Raw genomic sequence first — 13732 nt, 5'->3', positions numbered from 1 at the left:
CGTATCTAGAGTTTCGATGTGGTCATCTAGGTCTCTAGTACCACCATTGTGTTTCGATGGAGTTCCTTTGGGACATGATAATCATTGATTTTTCTTGTAAAAGTGTTCTTCACGTATGGATCATCATCGTGTGATCTCCACAGATTTTTCGTGATGTCGGTTCTGAGGGGGCGACACATCATCACCCCAATCTCCTTAATGGTTCTTGGCTGGTGAGTTATTGATGCAACCTTCTTCTCTGCTTCTTTTCTGCGTTGGACCCTCGATTCTCACAACCTTCGCATGGGATGAACAAGGTTAGACTGCGTTTTGGCACCGATTGATCGTGCTCTTTAGAGGAACGGTTTGGAGGGGATGAAACCTTGGTTTACGTTTGGAACTTCAATGCGTGGCTGGATCTGACCAGCTTCAACACGATCCAAACATTCTACTTAGTTCGTCATCATCTAGCATTGGTGTTGGACTGCTGCAATTAGGTCTCTGAGGAGGTTGTCTCTTTGTGTAGCTCTGCCATCTAGTGGGTGTCCTTGGGTTCCATCATTAAGATCTGTAACCAGTGGGTTCTCTTGGATCCCCATGTTGAGATGGATCACTTGTGAAATCCTCTTGATATTCGTGTTGTGAGTCAGTGGTTCATGTACATGATTCACTAGAGGTGGTAAATTCATCATGCATGGTGGTATCGGTCCCCAGATCCTTTGTCAAAATGCGACTCACTGTAGGAACTGTCATCATCATCCTAGTGATAATTTAGGAATCACCGCCATGACGACTGGTCCAAGGGTTCTTCACGTGAGCTCTGGGACTGAGCATAGTTAACCATCTTTCAATATTTAAAAAGATTGTTTATAAAGTTTGATTCGTAGTGAAGTCGCCACTAATCCTTCAAAGCATATGAAGATGGTTTGGTGGTTCGAGATCCGCCAGAGGATGAGCTCGTTGTTCATCCATTGCGGTCCGCCATGAGTCTGTCTCCACCAAATGGGATCATGTACCTGCTCGTGCTCCAACACTCAAGTCAGTGAGAGTTTAAGAGAGTGCAACAAATAATATGATAAAGAGTGAGATACTTGACCTAATATTATGCATTAAGTAGTGTTTTTGGCAGTCAAGCCTTCACCTAGACATGTGCCCCTAGAGAACACTTGTAACCATTTGAGAGGTACTTCAACATTGGATACATATTGATGGTTCAGATATATACTCCAGACCGTTGTCCAGTGGGATTTAAAGCGTGTCCATGATATAGACTTTCTTGGCTCCGGTTCCCGATTGGACTCAGGTCTAACCCGGTTTGGGCCTTGACCTTGCCAGAACAATTTTCCCCCCGAAGATATAAGATGAGAGAGTCGCAATAGCTTGATAGTGGCTTTCGTGAGTCCAACCTTTAAAGAGGGGCATGTTGATTAAGCTTTGAATGTTTGAAATTGTTGTTGATTGAGCCTTAGGTGGCCCTTCGGGGTCCTTCGTTTTCCTCGTTCCATGGGTCTAATGGTCCACCGTGGATGATACTATGTCCCCATAGGTAGATGGACCTTGGTAGAAAGGTTTGTCGACTCTCTCTCTCTCTCTCTCTCTCTCTCTCTCTCAGAGGTTTGTTGACTTCGAATCGTGCATGCCCTTACCCCCAGGTTTCAACCTTTATTAAGGTTTGTCTTTCAGAGAGGAGTGGTGACAGTTGTTCGAGACCTTTGGTCCGATGTTGATCATCTTTTAACATTTGTTGTGTGGTCTCGGAACTTCTGCATAGTTGCTTTTCGTGCATTTCGTTTTCCTATGGGTAGTTTTAGAACAATTTAAAGGGTTAATAGGTCTTTACCCCTTGTAATATAGGTCATTTTCGGTTTTCCCCTGTAATATTTTTTTTTTTTGATTTACCTCCCTATAAAAAAAAATTGTTTTGATTTACCCTCCTAATAGGCCAAACAAAAATCAATTTTATTTTTTTTTTCAAAAAATTTTCGTTTTTGTTTGGCCTATTAGGGGGGTAAATCAAAACAATTAATTAAGGACCTCCCATTAGAGCATCTCCAATGGGAGGTCCTTACTTAACAAGGACCACTCCCTGTTAAGGATCCCCCATTGGAGGAAGTTAAAATGAGTCCCCATTAAGGAACGACTAACTATATAAGAACTCTCTCTCTCCTATGCAACTAACGGGTCCCACGTTTAAAAGAAGTAATAAAATATGGACCATGTGGTTCCGCTTACAAAAGAAGTGATATTTTAATAATTAATAGTTGTTTTGATTTAAAAAAATAATTAATAGTTGTTTTAAATATTATTTTATCTATTTGTCATCATTTTAAATAAAATATAATTCATGCAAATTATTATAATTATTTTTTAACGAAGGAGTGTAAAATTTGTAATGTTAATTTTTCCATTTTCAAATTATTAGCAAATGTGGCAGAAATTTAAGTTCATACGAATAAATAAATATTTTATAATTTAATTCTTCTAAGGATTATAATTAAATATTATGAGATAATTTATAATTTAATAAATAAATTATTTTTGTTTAATGATGTAAAGTTAGGGAGACATATTTAAGTACTTTTTATTGAAATCCTTATTAGTGTATTCCCACTAGAGTCATAGAATCCTTAATTTGTACTTTTTATTAAAATATTATAAATAAGTGATGTGTAACGTGGGGTCTATTTAAGAAGTTTCTATTAAAGAATTACCATTGTGGATGCTTGTTATCAAGACCCAATAATTTAGAGGTGCTCAAAACTTTTATAGGAGTAATATACTCTAATATATGGCAAATATAAAATTTGATGATGTGGAAAACATGTAAAATATTATACACTATATATAGCCAATAATGCTATCCACGTCGTGTTGGCTCAATTATCTGAGAACGCACACGTTGTTTAATATTTTATACGAGAATCATTTCAGTGAAATACACGAGCCATTTTTTTAATCAGGCTATCACACCTACTACTACTCTTGTCCAATAGATAATTAAAGAATATGTGAATGTGATTATTATATCACACCCACTCCTTTTATAGTTTTGATTATTATATGCTTTATTTTTTTTATTGTTTTGTATAATATGCTAGATCCAGAAGCAGAGAGAAAATATTGCTAAGTAGTTCAGACATAGCAACCATGGATCCACCTTCTTCATTGCACATAGCAATGTTTCCATGGTTTGCAATGGGACACTTAACTCCATATCTTCATCTCTCTAACAAATTAGCCAAAAGGGGACACAAAATCTCTTTCTTCATTCCCAAGAAAACACAAACCAAGTTAGAACAATTCAACCTTTTTCCAAATTTAATCACTTTTTACCCTCTCAATGTTCCTCACGTTCATGGTCTTCCATTTGGTGCTGAAACCACTTCAGATGTTTCTTTCTCTTTAGGTCCACTCATCATGACAGCTATGGATCAAACACAGCCTCAAGTTGAACTTCTTCTCACTCAACTAAATCCTGAAATTGTTTTCTTTGATTTCACCTTTTGGTTACCAAAAATTGCTCATAATTTAGGAATAAAGTCTTTGCAATACTGGATTGTTAGTCCAGCAACAGTTTCATATAATGCAGCTCCATCAAGAATGAGTGAAGGTACAAACTTGACTGAATTTGATCTTATGAAACCTCCAAAAGGGTACCCTATTTCATCGTTTAATCTTTATTATCATGAAGCAAAGCACCTTGCTTTAAAAAGAAAATTGGAATTTGGTAGTGGGATTTTTTTCTATGATAGGATCTATAATGGTTTAAGCTTAAGTGATGCAATTGGGTTCAAAGGGTGTAGAGAAATTGAAGGACCTTATGTTGATTACTTAGAACAAGAATTTGGTAAGCCTGTTCTTCTTTCAGGACCTGTTTTACCTGAACCACCTAAAACTGTTTTAGATGAAAAATGGGGTTCTTGGCTTAATGGATTTGAGGATGGTTCATTAGTTTATTGTGCACTTGGGAGTGAATGGAAATTAACACTAGAACAGTTTCATGAATTGTTATTAGGACTTGAGATAACAGGTTATCCATTTTTGGCTATTCTTAAACCTCCTGCTGGGTTTGAGACGGTCGAAGATGCTTTTCCAGAAGGGTTCAAAGAAAGGGTTAAGGAAAAAGGGATTGTTCATAGTGGATGGATACAACAACAATTGATTTTGGAACATTCGTCTGTTGGTTGTTTTGTAACACATTGTGGGGCCGGTTCGTTGACAGAAGGGCTTACAAATAGGTGTCAGATGGTGTTGATTCCACATTTAGATGGTGATCATATCATTAATGCAAAGATTATGGGTAGGGAATTGAAGGTTGGAGTTGAAGTGAAGAAGGGTGAAGAAGATGGATTGTTCACTAAGGAAAGTGTTTGTGAAGCTGTGAAAATTGTTATGGATGATGAAAATGAGATTGGCAGAGAAGTTAGGAATAATCATGATAAATTGAGGAACCTCTTATTAAGCCATGATTTGGAGTCATCTTGTGTTGATGGTTTCTGTGAGAAGCTTCAAGAATTAGTCAGGTGATTTTCTAATTAGTAGAAACTCTATCAAACTGTTATATATTGTTGTATGATTATATGTTTTCAATAAAATATGTGTATTTTGATCAATCTGATTGGATTCATAATTTTTTTTGTTATTGATATATTGTTATATGATCCTAACTAGAGAATGAATTTGTTGGGTTATGATGTGATACACAAGTGTTGCATCAGGGAATGATATTAGTATCACAACACTATATAAAGGAAAATTTGAACATTGGAGAGTTACACACACACACACACACACACACACACACATACACACACACACACACACTTTTCATCAATAAAAGCAAAACGTTTCATCGAACTCGAATAGACTCATTTCTGAAGATGATTGAAATTGCTCCTATATTTGGAATTTAAGTAGAAGAAATAAGGCAAACGAAGCAAAAATGTGTGTTGATATTTAAAAATGATATGGAGAGATATGTATAGATGGCTCGCAAAGTTATTCAAAGAGATTTGAACTTCGTTCTTTAAGGTTACATGGTCAAACCTCTTACCGTTAAGCTAAGATTTCATGAACAATTGATAAAGCATTCTTATTTATAATCAAACTGAATTAGAAAGATTCATTATAATTGTAACAGAAAATGCTAGAGCAAATCATAAAGTTTCTCTCAGAAACTATCAAGACATGAAGATTCTAAATTGCTGCTCAATAAAAAGTTTCTCATTTTGGCATGATTATCTCTTACTTCTTTTCCATCTTCATTCTCATCATCCATAACTATCTTCACAGCTTTGCACACACTTTCTTTTGTAAACAACCCATCTTCTTCACCTTTCTCAACTTCTACACCAATCTTGAACTTTGTACTCATCACTCTTGCATTCATGATATGATCGGAACCAAGACGTGGCAACAATACCAGCTGACACGTGTTAACAAGTCCCTCAGTTATAGAAGCAGCTCCACAGTGTGTTATGAAACATCCAACAGAAGGGTGTTCTAGAATCAATTGTTGTTGAATCCAACTTCCATAAACAATCCCTTTTCCTTTAACCCTTTCACTAAACCCTTCAGGTAAAGCATCTTCAATCGACTCAAATCCAATAGGTGGCTTAAGTGCTGCAAGAAATGGAAAACCTGTTAATTCAAGACCAAGCAACAACTCTAGAAACTGATTATGCTGTAATGGACTTTCACTTCCATATGCACAATAAACCACATAACCATGTTTGAATCCCTTAAGCCATGCAACCCATTTTTCCTCTAAAGTTGTATTTGGTGGCTCAGGTAAAAGAGGACCTGAAAGCAGAACAGGTTTTCCATAAACAGTTTGAAGATATTCAGCATATATCCCATCAATTTCTCTACAACCTTTGAAAGCAACTGCATCTGACAAGTTTGTTCCTATTCCAATGCGATCGTATAGTAGAAGACCACTGCCAAACTCTAGTTTGCTTACTGAAGTTAGGAATCGAAGTTCGTGAGAATGAAACTTGATGCATGAATCATCCGGGAACTCTGAAGGATGTTTCTTGAGATCAACTTCAGTTAAATCTCTACCTTGGTTTTGTCTTTGTATATTTCCAAAGTAAGCTGGTAATATTGGACCGAATATCATGTATTGGAGACTTTTGATGCCAAGTTTTTGAGTCAAGTTTGATAGCCAATATTGAAAATCAAAGAAAACTATTTGTGGCTTTATTTCCTTTAGAAGAAGTTCAATATCTTTCTCTGTTTGATCCATGGCTGTAGCAATAAGAGGGAATAAAGAAAATGGTACATCTGAAGTTGTTTCAGCATTATGAGGAAGGCCATTAACATGAGGAACTGTGATAGGGAAAAAGGTAATAAGATTTGGATGAAGATTGAGATGTTGTAACTTGTTGAGTGTATTTTTAGGGATGAAGAATGATATTTTGTGACCTCTTAATGCTAACTTGTTGGAGAAGTGAAGATATGGTGTCAAGTGTCCCATAGCAAACCATGGAAACATTGCTATGTGCAAAGGTGAAGGAGCATCCATTGCTGCTATTGAATGGAATGAACTATAGGGACATAGACATGCAAGTATATACATGATATGTGAATAAATTTTTTTGCTGTACATGATGTGTCACATGAGAAAGACACAGAATGCAACCAAATGTGTCAGCTCGTTGGTTCCACTACACAGCAGTTTGCATGCAAAATTTCTGAAATTTTTGGCTTAGAGACAAATTATCAATTAAGCTAGTGTAGCAACGTGTACTAATGCAAGCAACCCAAGACATAATATTGCAGATTAACCAATCTTATTTATGAAGAGCCTAGAAAAGAAAAAATCACATTTTTAATTACTATTGTGAACATCAATTAACTACCTAAATATTAACTTCCATCAAAGAACTCAGAACATTATTTGGTATTAAAAAGAAGAAACAAACTCCACTAGTGTTGAATTCATGAAATATCAATCCAAAATAGGGAAAATACTTGCATGGCAAGTCATGGATATCCACGGTGTATGATCAAATAAGTTTGATTATTAGAAACCAATTGCAGATTTAGCATGTACTAGTTGAGATATCAATTAACAAGCAGCAAAAGGAATCAGTCTATTATTGAACAAAGCATTGATTAAGAAGATTCACCATCAAGCCTATGATATGTGACTGCAACAACTATAATATATTGTTGTATGTTGTATGAGTTTTGGTTTCAATTTAAAAAATGTCTGTATTTTGATCAATCTGATTGGATTCATATAAAAAATTAAGTGTATTGCTAACCTGTAACATGATCCTAACTAATGAATGAATATTGTTGGGTTATGATGTGACACATAAATGTCCTATTTTTGGAGAAAAAGTAAAGACTTAAACCTGGTAACAGGGAGAAATATTAGTATCATAACAATACACTTAATATTTTGATGTGTCAAAATACAAGGCATATATGAGTGCTGATAAATTAGAATTCATAAGATCATTCTTATTTATAACAAACTGAACAAGCAAGAATCATTTATCATTGTAACTAAAATTGCTAGAGCAAATCATAAAGTTTTTGACAGAAACTATCAACACATGAAGATTCTAAATTGCTGCTCAATAAAAAGTTTCTCATTTTGGCATGATTTTCCCTTGCTTCTTTTCCAACCTCATTCTCATCATCCATCAAAATCTTCACAGCTTTGCACACACTTTCTCTTGTAAACAATCCATCTTCATCACCTTTCTCAACTTCTACGCCAACCTTGAACTTTGAACTCATCACTCTTGCATTCATGATATGATCAGAACCTACACGCGGCAACAACACCAACTGACACGTATTAACAAGTCCCTCGGTTATACTAGCAGCTCCACAGTGTGTTATGAAACATCCAACAGAAGGGTGTTCTAGAATCAACTGTTGTTGAATCCAACTTCCATACACAATCCCTTTTCCTTTTATCCTTTCATTGAACCCTTCTGGTAAAGCTTCTTCAATTGTTTCAAATCCAATAGGTGGCTTAAGTGCTGCAAGAAATGGAAAACCTGTTAACTCAAGACCAAGCAACAACTCTTGAAATTGATTTTGTTCTAATGGACCTTCACTTCCATATGCACAAAAAACCACAGAACCATTTTTGAATCCCTTAAGCCATGAAATCCATTTTTCCTCTAGTGTTGTATTTGTTGGCTCAGGTAACACAGGACCTGAAAGCAGAACAGGTTTTCCAAAAACTGTTTCAATATAATCAGCATACGGTCCATCAATTTCATTGCAACCTTTGAAACCAATTGCATCTGCAGAGGTTGTACCTATGTGCAAACGATCAAATAAAAAAACACCACTTCCAAATAAAAATTTCCTTGTTGAAGCTAGGAATCGAAGTTCGTGTTTATAAAACTTGATGCAAGAATCAGGAAAACCTGCAGGCGGTTTCATGAGATCAACTTCAGTTAAATCTTTCCCTAGACTTAGTTTTTGTAAACATCCAAGATAAGCTGTGGATACTGGAGTCAATATAATGTATTGGAGACTTTTGATGCCAAGGTTTTTAGTCAACTTTGGAAGCCAATATTGGAAATCAAAGAAAACTATTTGTGGCCTTATTTCCTTGAGAAGAAGTTCAATATCCTTCTCTGTTTGGTCCATGGCTGTAGCAATAAGAGGGACTAAAGAAAAGGGTACATCAGAAGATGTTTCTGCATCATGTGGAAGGCCATTAACATGAGGAACTGTGATAGGGACAAAGGTAATAAGATTTGGATGAAGATTGAGATGTTGTAACTTGTTGAGTGTATTTTTAGGTATGAAGAATGATATTTTGTGACCTCTTAATGCTAACTTGTTGGAGAGGTGAAGATATGGGGTGAAGTGTCCCATAGCAAACCATGGAAACATTGCTATGTGTAAAGGAGAAGGAGCATCCATGGTTTAATTTGATACTAAATGGAATGGACCAAGGACACATCTATACAAATACTTAATATAAACAATTGGAAAATGTTAACCAGTGCCCCGGGCATTGGTTAAGGGTCAAATATAGTAGGATTTGCATTGAGAGATGTGTAATTAGTGCATTAAAAGCTGAAAAAGTATGTTTTTTTATTTAAAATTTCCTCTTTTGGCTTCCTTAACCAGTGTCTCGGGGGCACTGGTTAACAAGACCCTAAACAATTTTATCAATTTGAGGGATAATGTTCTTTCAAAAATTGAACTATTAATGAAAAGTCAAGAGAAGTTATAGAAGTAGGGCACACCTAGTTGTCTCCTTGATAATTGAAGATTAGTGTATTATTTTTTCTTTTGGTTAAGAAGGAACATATTGATGTAACAAAAAAGAAAGGGAGACATTTATACAAGACAATTAAATGTGCACTATAACAAAATTTGTTAGTCAAACAAATCCTGGACCCAAGATTTTCTAGTTAATTTATTTCTTTTGAAACCATTTTGATAATCCACGATTTTGGTTAGCATATATATATATTTTGTAGATAGACGAAATGACAAAGTCATTATAAACTCACACACACAAGTGAAAGTACCGGGGTTCGAACCCGGTCATGGCATCCTACCTAACAATTTCGGCATTTTGCCAGTTGAGTTAGGACTTCTGGATTTGTTACCATATATTTAACTAACAATTTCGGCATTTTGCCAGTTGAGTTAGGACTTCTGGATTGGTTACCATATATTTAATTCATGAACCATGTGATTCCATGTGCCAATCAATATAAATTGACCAACACTCAATATTTTTCTCACAATAATTGTTATGTTCTCTATCCCTCTGTCACAACATTTTCCTCACAAATTTTTTATATTATTTTTCAATATCTTGATTAAACATGGAGGCATAACATGCCAGAGTTTTTTTTTTTTTTTTTTTGGAAAAAGGCAAGAATGGATATCATTGGCCAAGAGATGGATTTGGATTTAGGCTCATTTGTAAGATTTAATATATATACACCCCACCTATAAAATAATCTCTGCTAATACACCCCCCACCTATAAATTTTTTAGGCCCCTTATGGACCTGTTCTCTCGGTCGCTTTGATCTACTATCAACGATCAATGAATTTATACAATACAAATAAGATACAAAAAGATCTCGTGAAATCAATTTTTTTAAGATGGACAATCCCTAATTTCTCTCTTTTCTCTCCACCCTAATGATTTTCAATCTAGAATTCAATACAGAAGCTCAAATTCTCTCCTTAATTTTCTAATTATCCAAAGTGTTCACAATGTGAATTCCAATCCAAAATCGCTCTCAAATCACTCTGAACACGAAAACTTTAATCCACTTTTGCGCTCCTCACATTTTCCACACATTTAGATCGGTTCCTGCAATCTTGTTTTTATAAAAAAAAAAAAAAAAAAAAAAAAAAAAAAAAATATGACATGCATGATTCGAATCAGTCTATCAGGGCTACATTACCGTGATTCAAATCATGATGTACAGAAAGCAAACAGGAGGTAAAAAATTGAATCATGGTTCAACGAGACCTATAGGTGATTCAAAAAAATTACATTAACTAACAAATATTTTAGAATATACATCATTCAATATAGTAAAAAGGAAGATATATATGCGACCAAAAAATGAACACTTTAATTATATTCTAGGCTGAAAGGAGCAATATGGGAGAATCGGTTTGGAATGATACCAGTTGAAGGTTAGCACTTAGCACCTTAAATATATGGATCACTAAATAATAGAAATTCATAATACAAACTTACAAAAAACATATATAAACACAATAACAATAATAATACAATTATATGCAATAACTCAGTTTTGTAGCTGCTTTAACTGTGACTCAATGAATCAAATCTTGAAGCTTTTCACAGAAACTATCAACACAAGAGGACTCTAAATTCTCACACAATAAAAACTTCCTTAATTCATTATGATTTTTCCTCACTTCTCTTCCAACCTCATTCCTTTCATCCATCACAATCTTCACAGCTTTGCACACATTTTCATTTGTAAACAACCCATCTTCATCCCCTTTCTCAATTTCCACTCCAACTTTAAACTTTTTGCTCATCATTCTTGCATTAATGATATGATCAGAACTTACACGTGGCAAGAACACTAACTGGCACGTGCTAACAAGTCCCTCAGTTATGGAAGCAGCTCCACAATGTGTTATGAAACATCCAACAGAAGGGTGTTCTAGAATCAATTGTTGTTGAATCCAGCTTCCATAAACAATCCCTTTTCCTTTTATCCTTTCATTGAACCCTTCTGGCAAAGCTTCTTCAATTGACTCAAATCCAATAGGTGGCTTAAGTGCTGCAAGAAATGGAAAACCTGTTAATTCAAGACCAAGTAACAACTCTTGAAACTGATTTTTTTCTAATGGACCTTCACTTCCATATGCACAATAAACCACAGAACCATGCTTGAATCCCTTAAGCCATGATTCCCATTTTTCATCTAAAGTAGTTTTTGGTGGCTCAGGTAAAAGAGGACCTGAAAGCAAAACAGGTTTTCCAAAAAGATTTTCAAGATAATCAGCATATAGTCCATCAATTTCTCTGCAACCTTTGAAAGCAACTGCATCTGAAAAATTTGTGCCTATGTCGACTCGATCGTACACTAAAATACCACTGCCAAACTCTAGTTTCCTTGCTGAAGCAAGGAACCGAAGTTCGTGTGAATGAAACTTGATGCATGGATCAGGCAACCCTGAAGGTGGTTTCATAAAATTTCTAAGGTAAGCTGTTAACATTGGATTCCATATCAAGTATTGGAGACTTTTGATGCCAAGTTTTTGAGTCAGGTTTGGAAGCCAATATTGAAAATCAAAGAAAACTATTTCTGGCTTTAGTTCCTTTAGAAGAAGTTCAATATCCTTCTCTGTTTGATCCATGGCTGTAGCAATAAGAGGGAATAAAGAAAAGGGCACATCTGAAGTAGTTTCAGCATCATGAGGAAGGCCATTAACATGAGGAACTGTGATAGGAACAAACGTAATAAGATTTGGATGAAGGTTGAGATGTTGTAACTTGTTGAGTGTGTTTTTAGGGATGAAGAATGATATTTTGTGACCTCTTATAGCTAATTTGTTAGAGAGACGGAGAAATGGAGTTAAGTGTCCCATAGCAAACCATGGAAACATTGCTATGTGCAAAGGAGGAGGAAGATCCATATGGTTGATACTGAATGCAATGGAATAAACTAGGGAAACATATAAACTAATATAATTGAAAGTTTTAGATGATTATAGTACTTTATGCATGTCCATATAAGGAAGGCAATGAATGATATAAAATGTAACACATGGTATTGGTACGTTCCACTTATCACTGTTGGCAAGATAAATTTCTGAAATTTGTGGCTTAGAAACATGCTATCATTTGATTATTGGTTAAAGTTCGGTACCAACGTGCACGACATTCGTTACTATATTTATGATTGATATTACTGATATTTTTTTCTTGGGGAAAATAGCCACTTTAATCCTGATTTTGCACCTCTTGTTACAATAGTCCTTGACTGAGGATAAAATGTAAAATTGTCTCTGGATGTGTATCTCAGTTAATCAATTTAGTTCTTAACGTTAAATTTATGATTAGGCAGCTGATGTGGCAAGTGAAAAGGCCAGTAGGTATCAAAGTTGTTAAAATCGGGACTTTACTTCAAGTCGAAAAGGAGTAGCAAAATCGGGACTCGTAAAATCGCAATCAAATTCGAAGGATTTTACTTAAGGACTTTTGTAGAATCGATATAGGATAGCAAAATCGGGACTCGTAAAATCGCAATCAAAATCGAGGATTTTACCAAAACAAAAATAATGCTAAATATATGTTTTAAATTGCATATAGTCATAAATGACTTAAATTTAAAAGTCCACAAAATACATATGTACAAATGACTCAAAGCCTAGATGCAAATATTCTTTAGTAGTCATAATAATGCTAAACAACCTAGACAATGAGAAAGTGTGGGGGAAGCGAAATAATGAAATTTTTTGGCCTTTTGGGTATTTATAGAACCAGGTCATGATTTCAAATTGGGTCAATTGACGAACCTGGTCAAAAATTGACCCTTATCAAAAAAAATTAACAAAATCCTTCAAAATACATCAAAATCCTGCGATTTTGAACAGATTTCGCGATTTTGTGCGATTTTATGCGATTTTGATAGGATTTTGCCTGTTTTTGGGATTCTACTATGGATTTGAGTCGTTGAAGCTTGCAAAAGAACTAATGATGTTAGGAGAGTTGCTACAGGCTTAAAAAGAGTCTGATCTTCTCTTAAGGTGTAGACTTTAGGGTATGGAGCAATGATTCTTCGAGCATTTATTCAGTGAGATTAGCTTATAAATTCCTTCATATGCGAGCTAGTGTGGTAGACGAGAGGTCAGAAGAAATTTTGCAACTTATTTCAAGGGTTTGAGAGTTTTGGTCTCCTTTGAAAGAAATTTTGCAACTTCTTTCAACGAGAATTATAGTCGATCCTGGAGGTATTTCTTGTGTTTTCTGTAATGTGCCTATAGAGTTTGTTTGTCACCTTTTGTAGATGTCCTTTTTTAGGCCAGGTGTGGTATCATATGTTTAGGTGGTTGGAGTAGGAATTTGGTTTACCTTCAGATTTAACGATCTTCTTAGTTATGTTTGAATTAGGTGGGAGAAAATGAGTGGTTAGGTTTCTTATTAATTCAGAAAATTGTTGTGTGGTTCTTATAGAGATCCCGAAATGTTCACATCTTTTTGGGAATGAAGACGTATTTGCCCAGTTGGTGGATATGGCAAAATTCACGTC

The 13732-nt window shown here is 35.2% G+C and overlaps 2 protein-coding genes and 2 pseudogenes across 3 annotated transcripts; 1 reads left to right on the top strand and 3 right to left on the bottom strand.

Moving 5' to 3' along the window:
* The first annotated feature begins 2918 nt into the window (after nt 1-2918).
* LOC146950035 (cyanidin 3-O-galactoside 2''-O-xylosyltransferase FGGT1 pseudogene) lies at nt 2919-4592 on the top strand (annotated as a pseudogene). The gene has a single exon (XR_015027418.1). The product of XR_015027418.1 is annotated as a cyanidin 3-O-galactoside 2''-O-xylosyltransferase FGGT1 pseudogene (transcript).
* A 482-nt stretch (nt 4593-5074) lies between these two features.
* Nucleotides 5075-6540, bottom strand: LOC146950034 (cyanidin 3-O-galactoside 2''-O-xylosyltransferase FGGT1-like; annotated as a pseudogene).
* Nucleotides 6541-7362: 822 nt separating this feature from the next.
* LOC146950033 (cyanidin 3-O-galactoside 2''-O-xylosyltransferase FGGT1-like) lies at nt 7363-8913 on the bottom strand. The gene has a single exon (XM_085745996.1). It carries the CDS (start codon nt 8881-8883, stop codon nt 7507-7509), a length of 1377 nt encoding a protein of 458 aa, XP_085602122.1. The 5' UTR covers nt 8884-8913; the 3' UTR covers nt 7363-7506.
* A 1715-nt stretch (nt 8914-10628) lies between these two features.
* Nucleotides 10629-12343, bottom strand: LOC146950032 (cyanidin 3-O-galactoside 2''-O-xylosyltransferase FGGT1-like). The gene has a single exon (XM_085745998.1). It carries the CDS (start codon nt 12114-12116, stop codon nt 10779-10781), a length of 1338 nt encoding a protein of 445 aa, XP_085602124.1. The 5' UTR covers nt 12117-12343; the 3' UTR covers nt 10629-10778.
* Between the last annotated feature and the right edge of the window lie 1389 nt (nt 12344-13732).

The sequence above is a fragment of the Medicago sativa genome, chromosome 2 (genome assembly GCF_051527215.1).
Source record: "Medicago sativa cultivar Bolivia chromosome 2, Bolivia_mono, whole genome shotgun sequence".
In the NCBI taxonomy this organism is placed as follows: Eukaryota; Viridiplantae; Streptophyta; class Magnoliopsida; order Fabales; family Fabaceae; genus Medicago; species Medicago sativa.
Note: the sequence above shows the minus strand (reverse complement) of the source record. Positions and strands in the feature narration are given on the sequence as shown.

What these genes read in the sequence shown, in the direction of transcription:
- LOC146950032 (XM_085745998.1), bottom strand. Translation starts at nt 12,116, where the DNA reads ATGGATCTTCCTCCTCCTTTGCACATAGCAATGTTTCCATGGTTTGCT.
- LOC146950033 (XM_085745996.1), bottom strand. Translation starts at nt 8,883, where the DNA reads ATGGATGCTCCTTCTCCTTTACACATAGCAATGTTTCCATGGTTTGCT.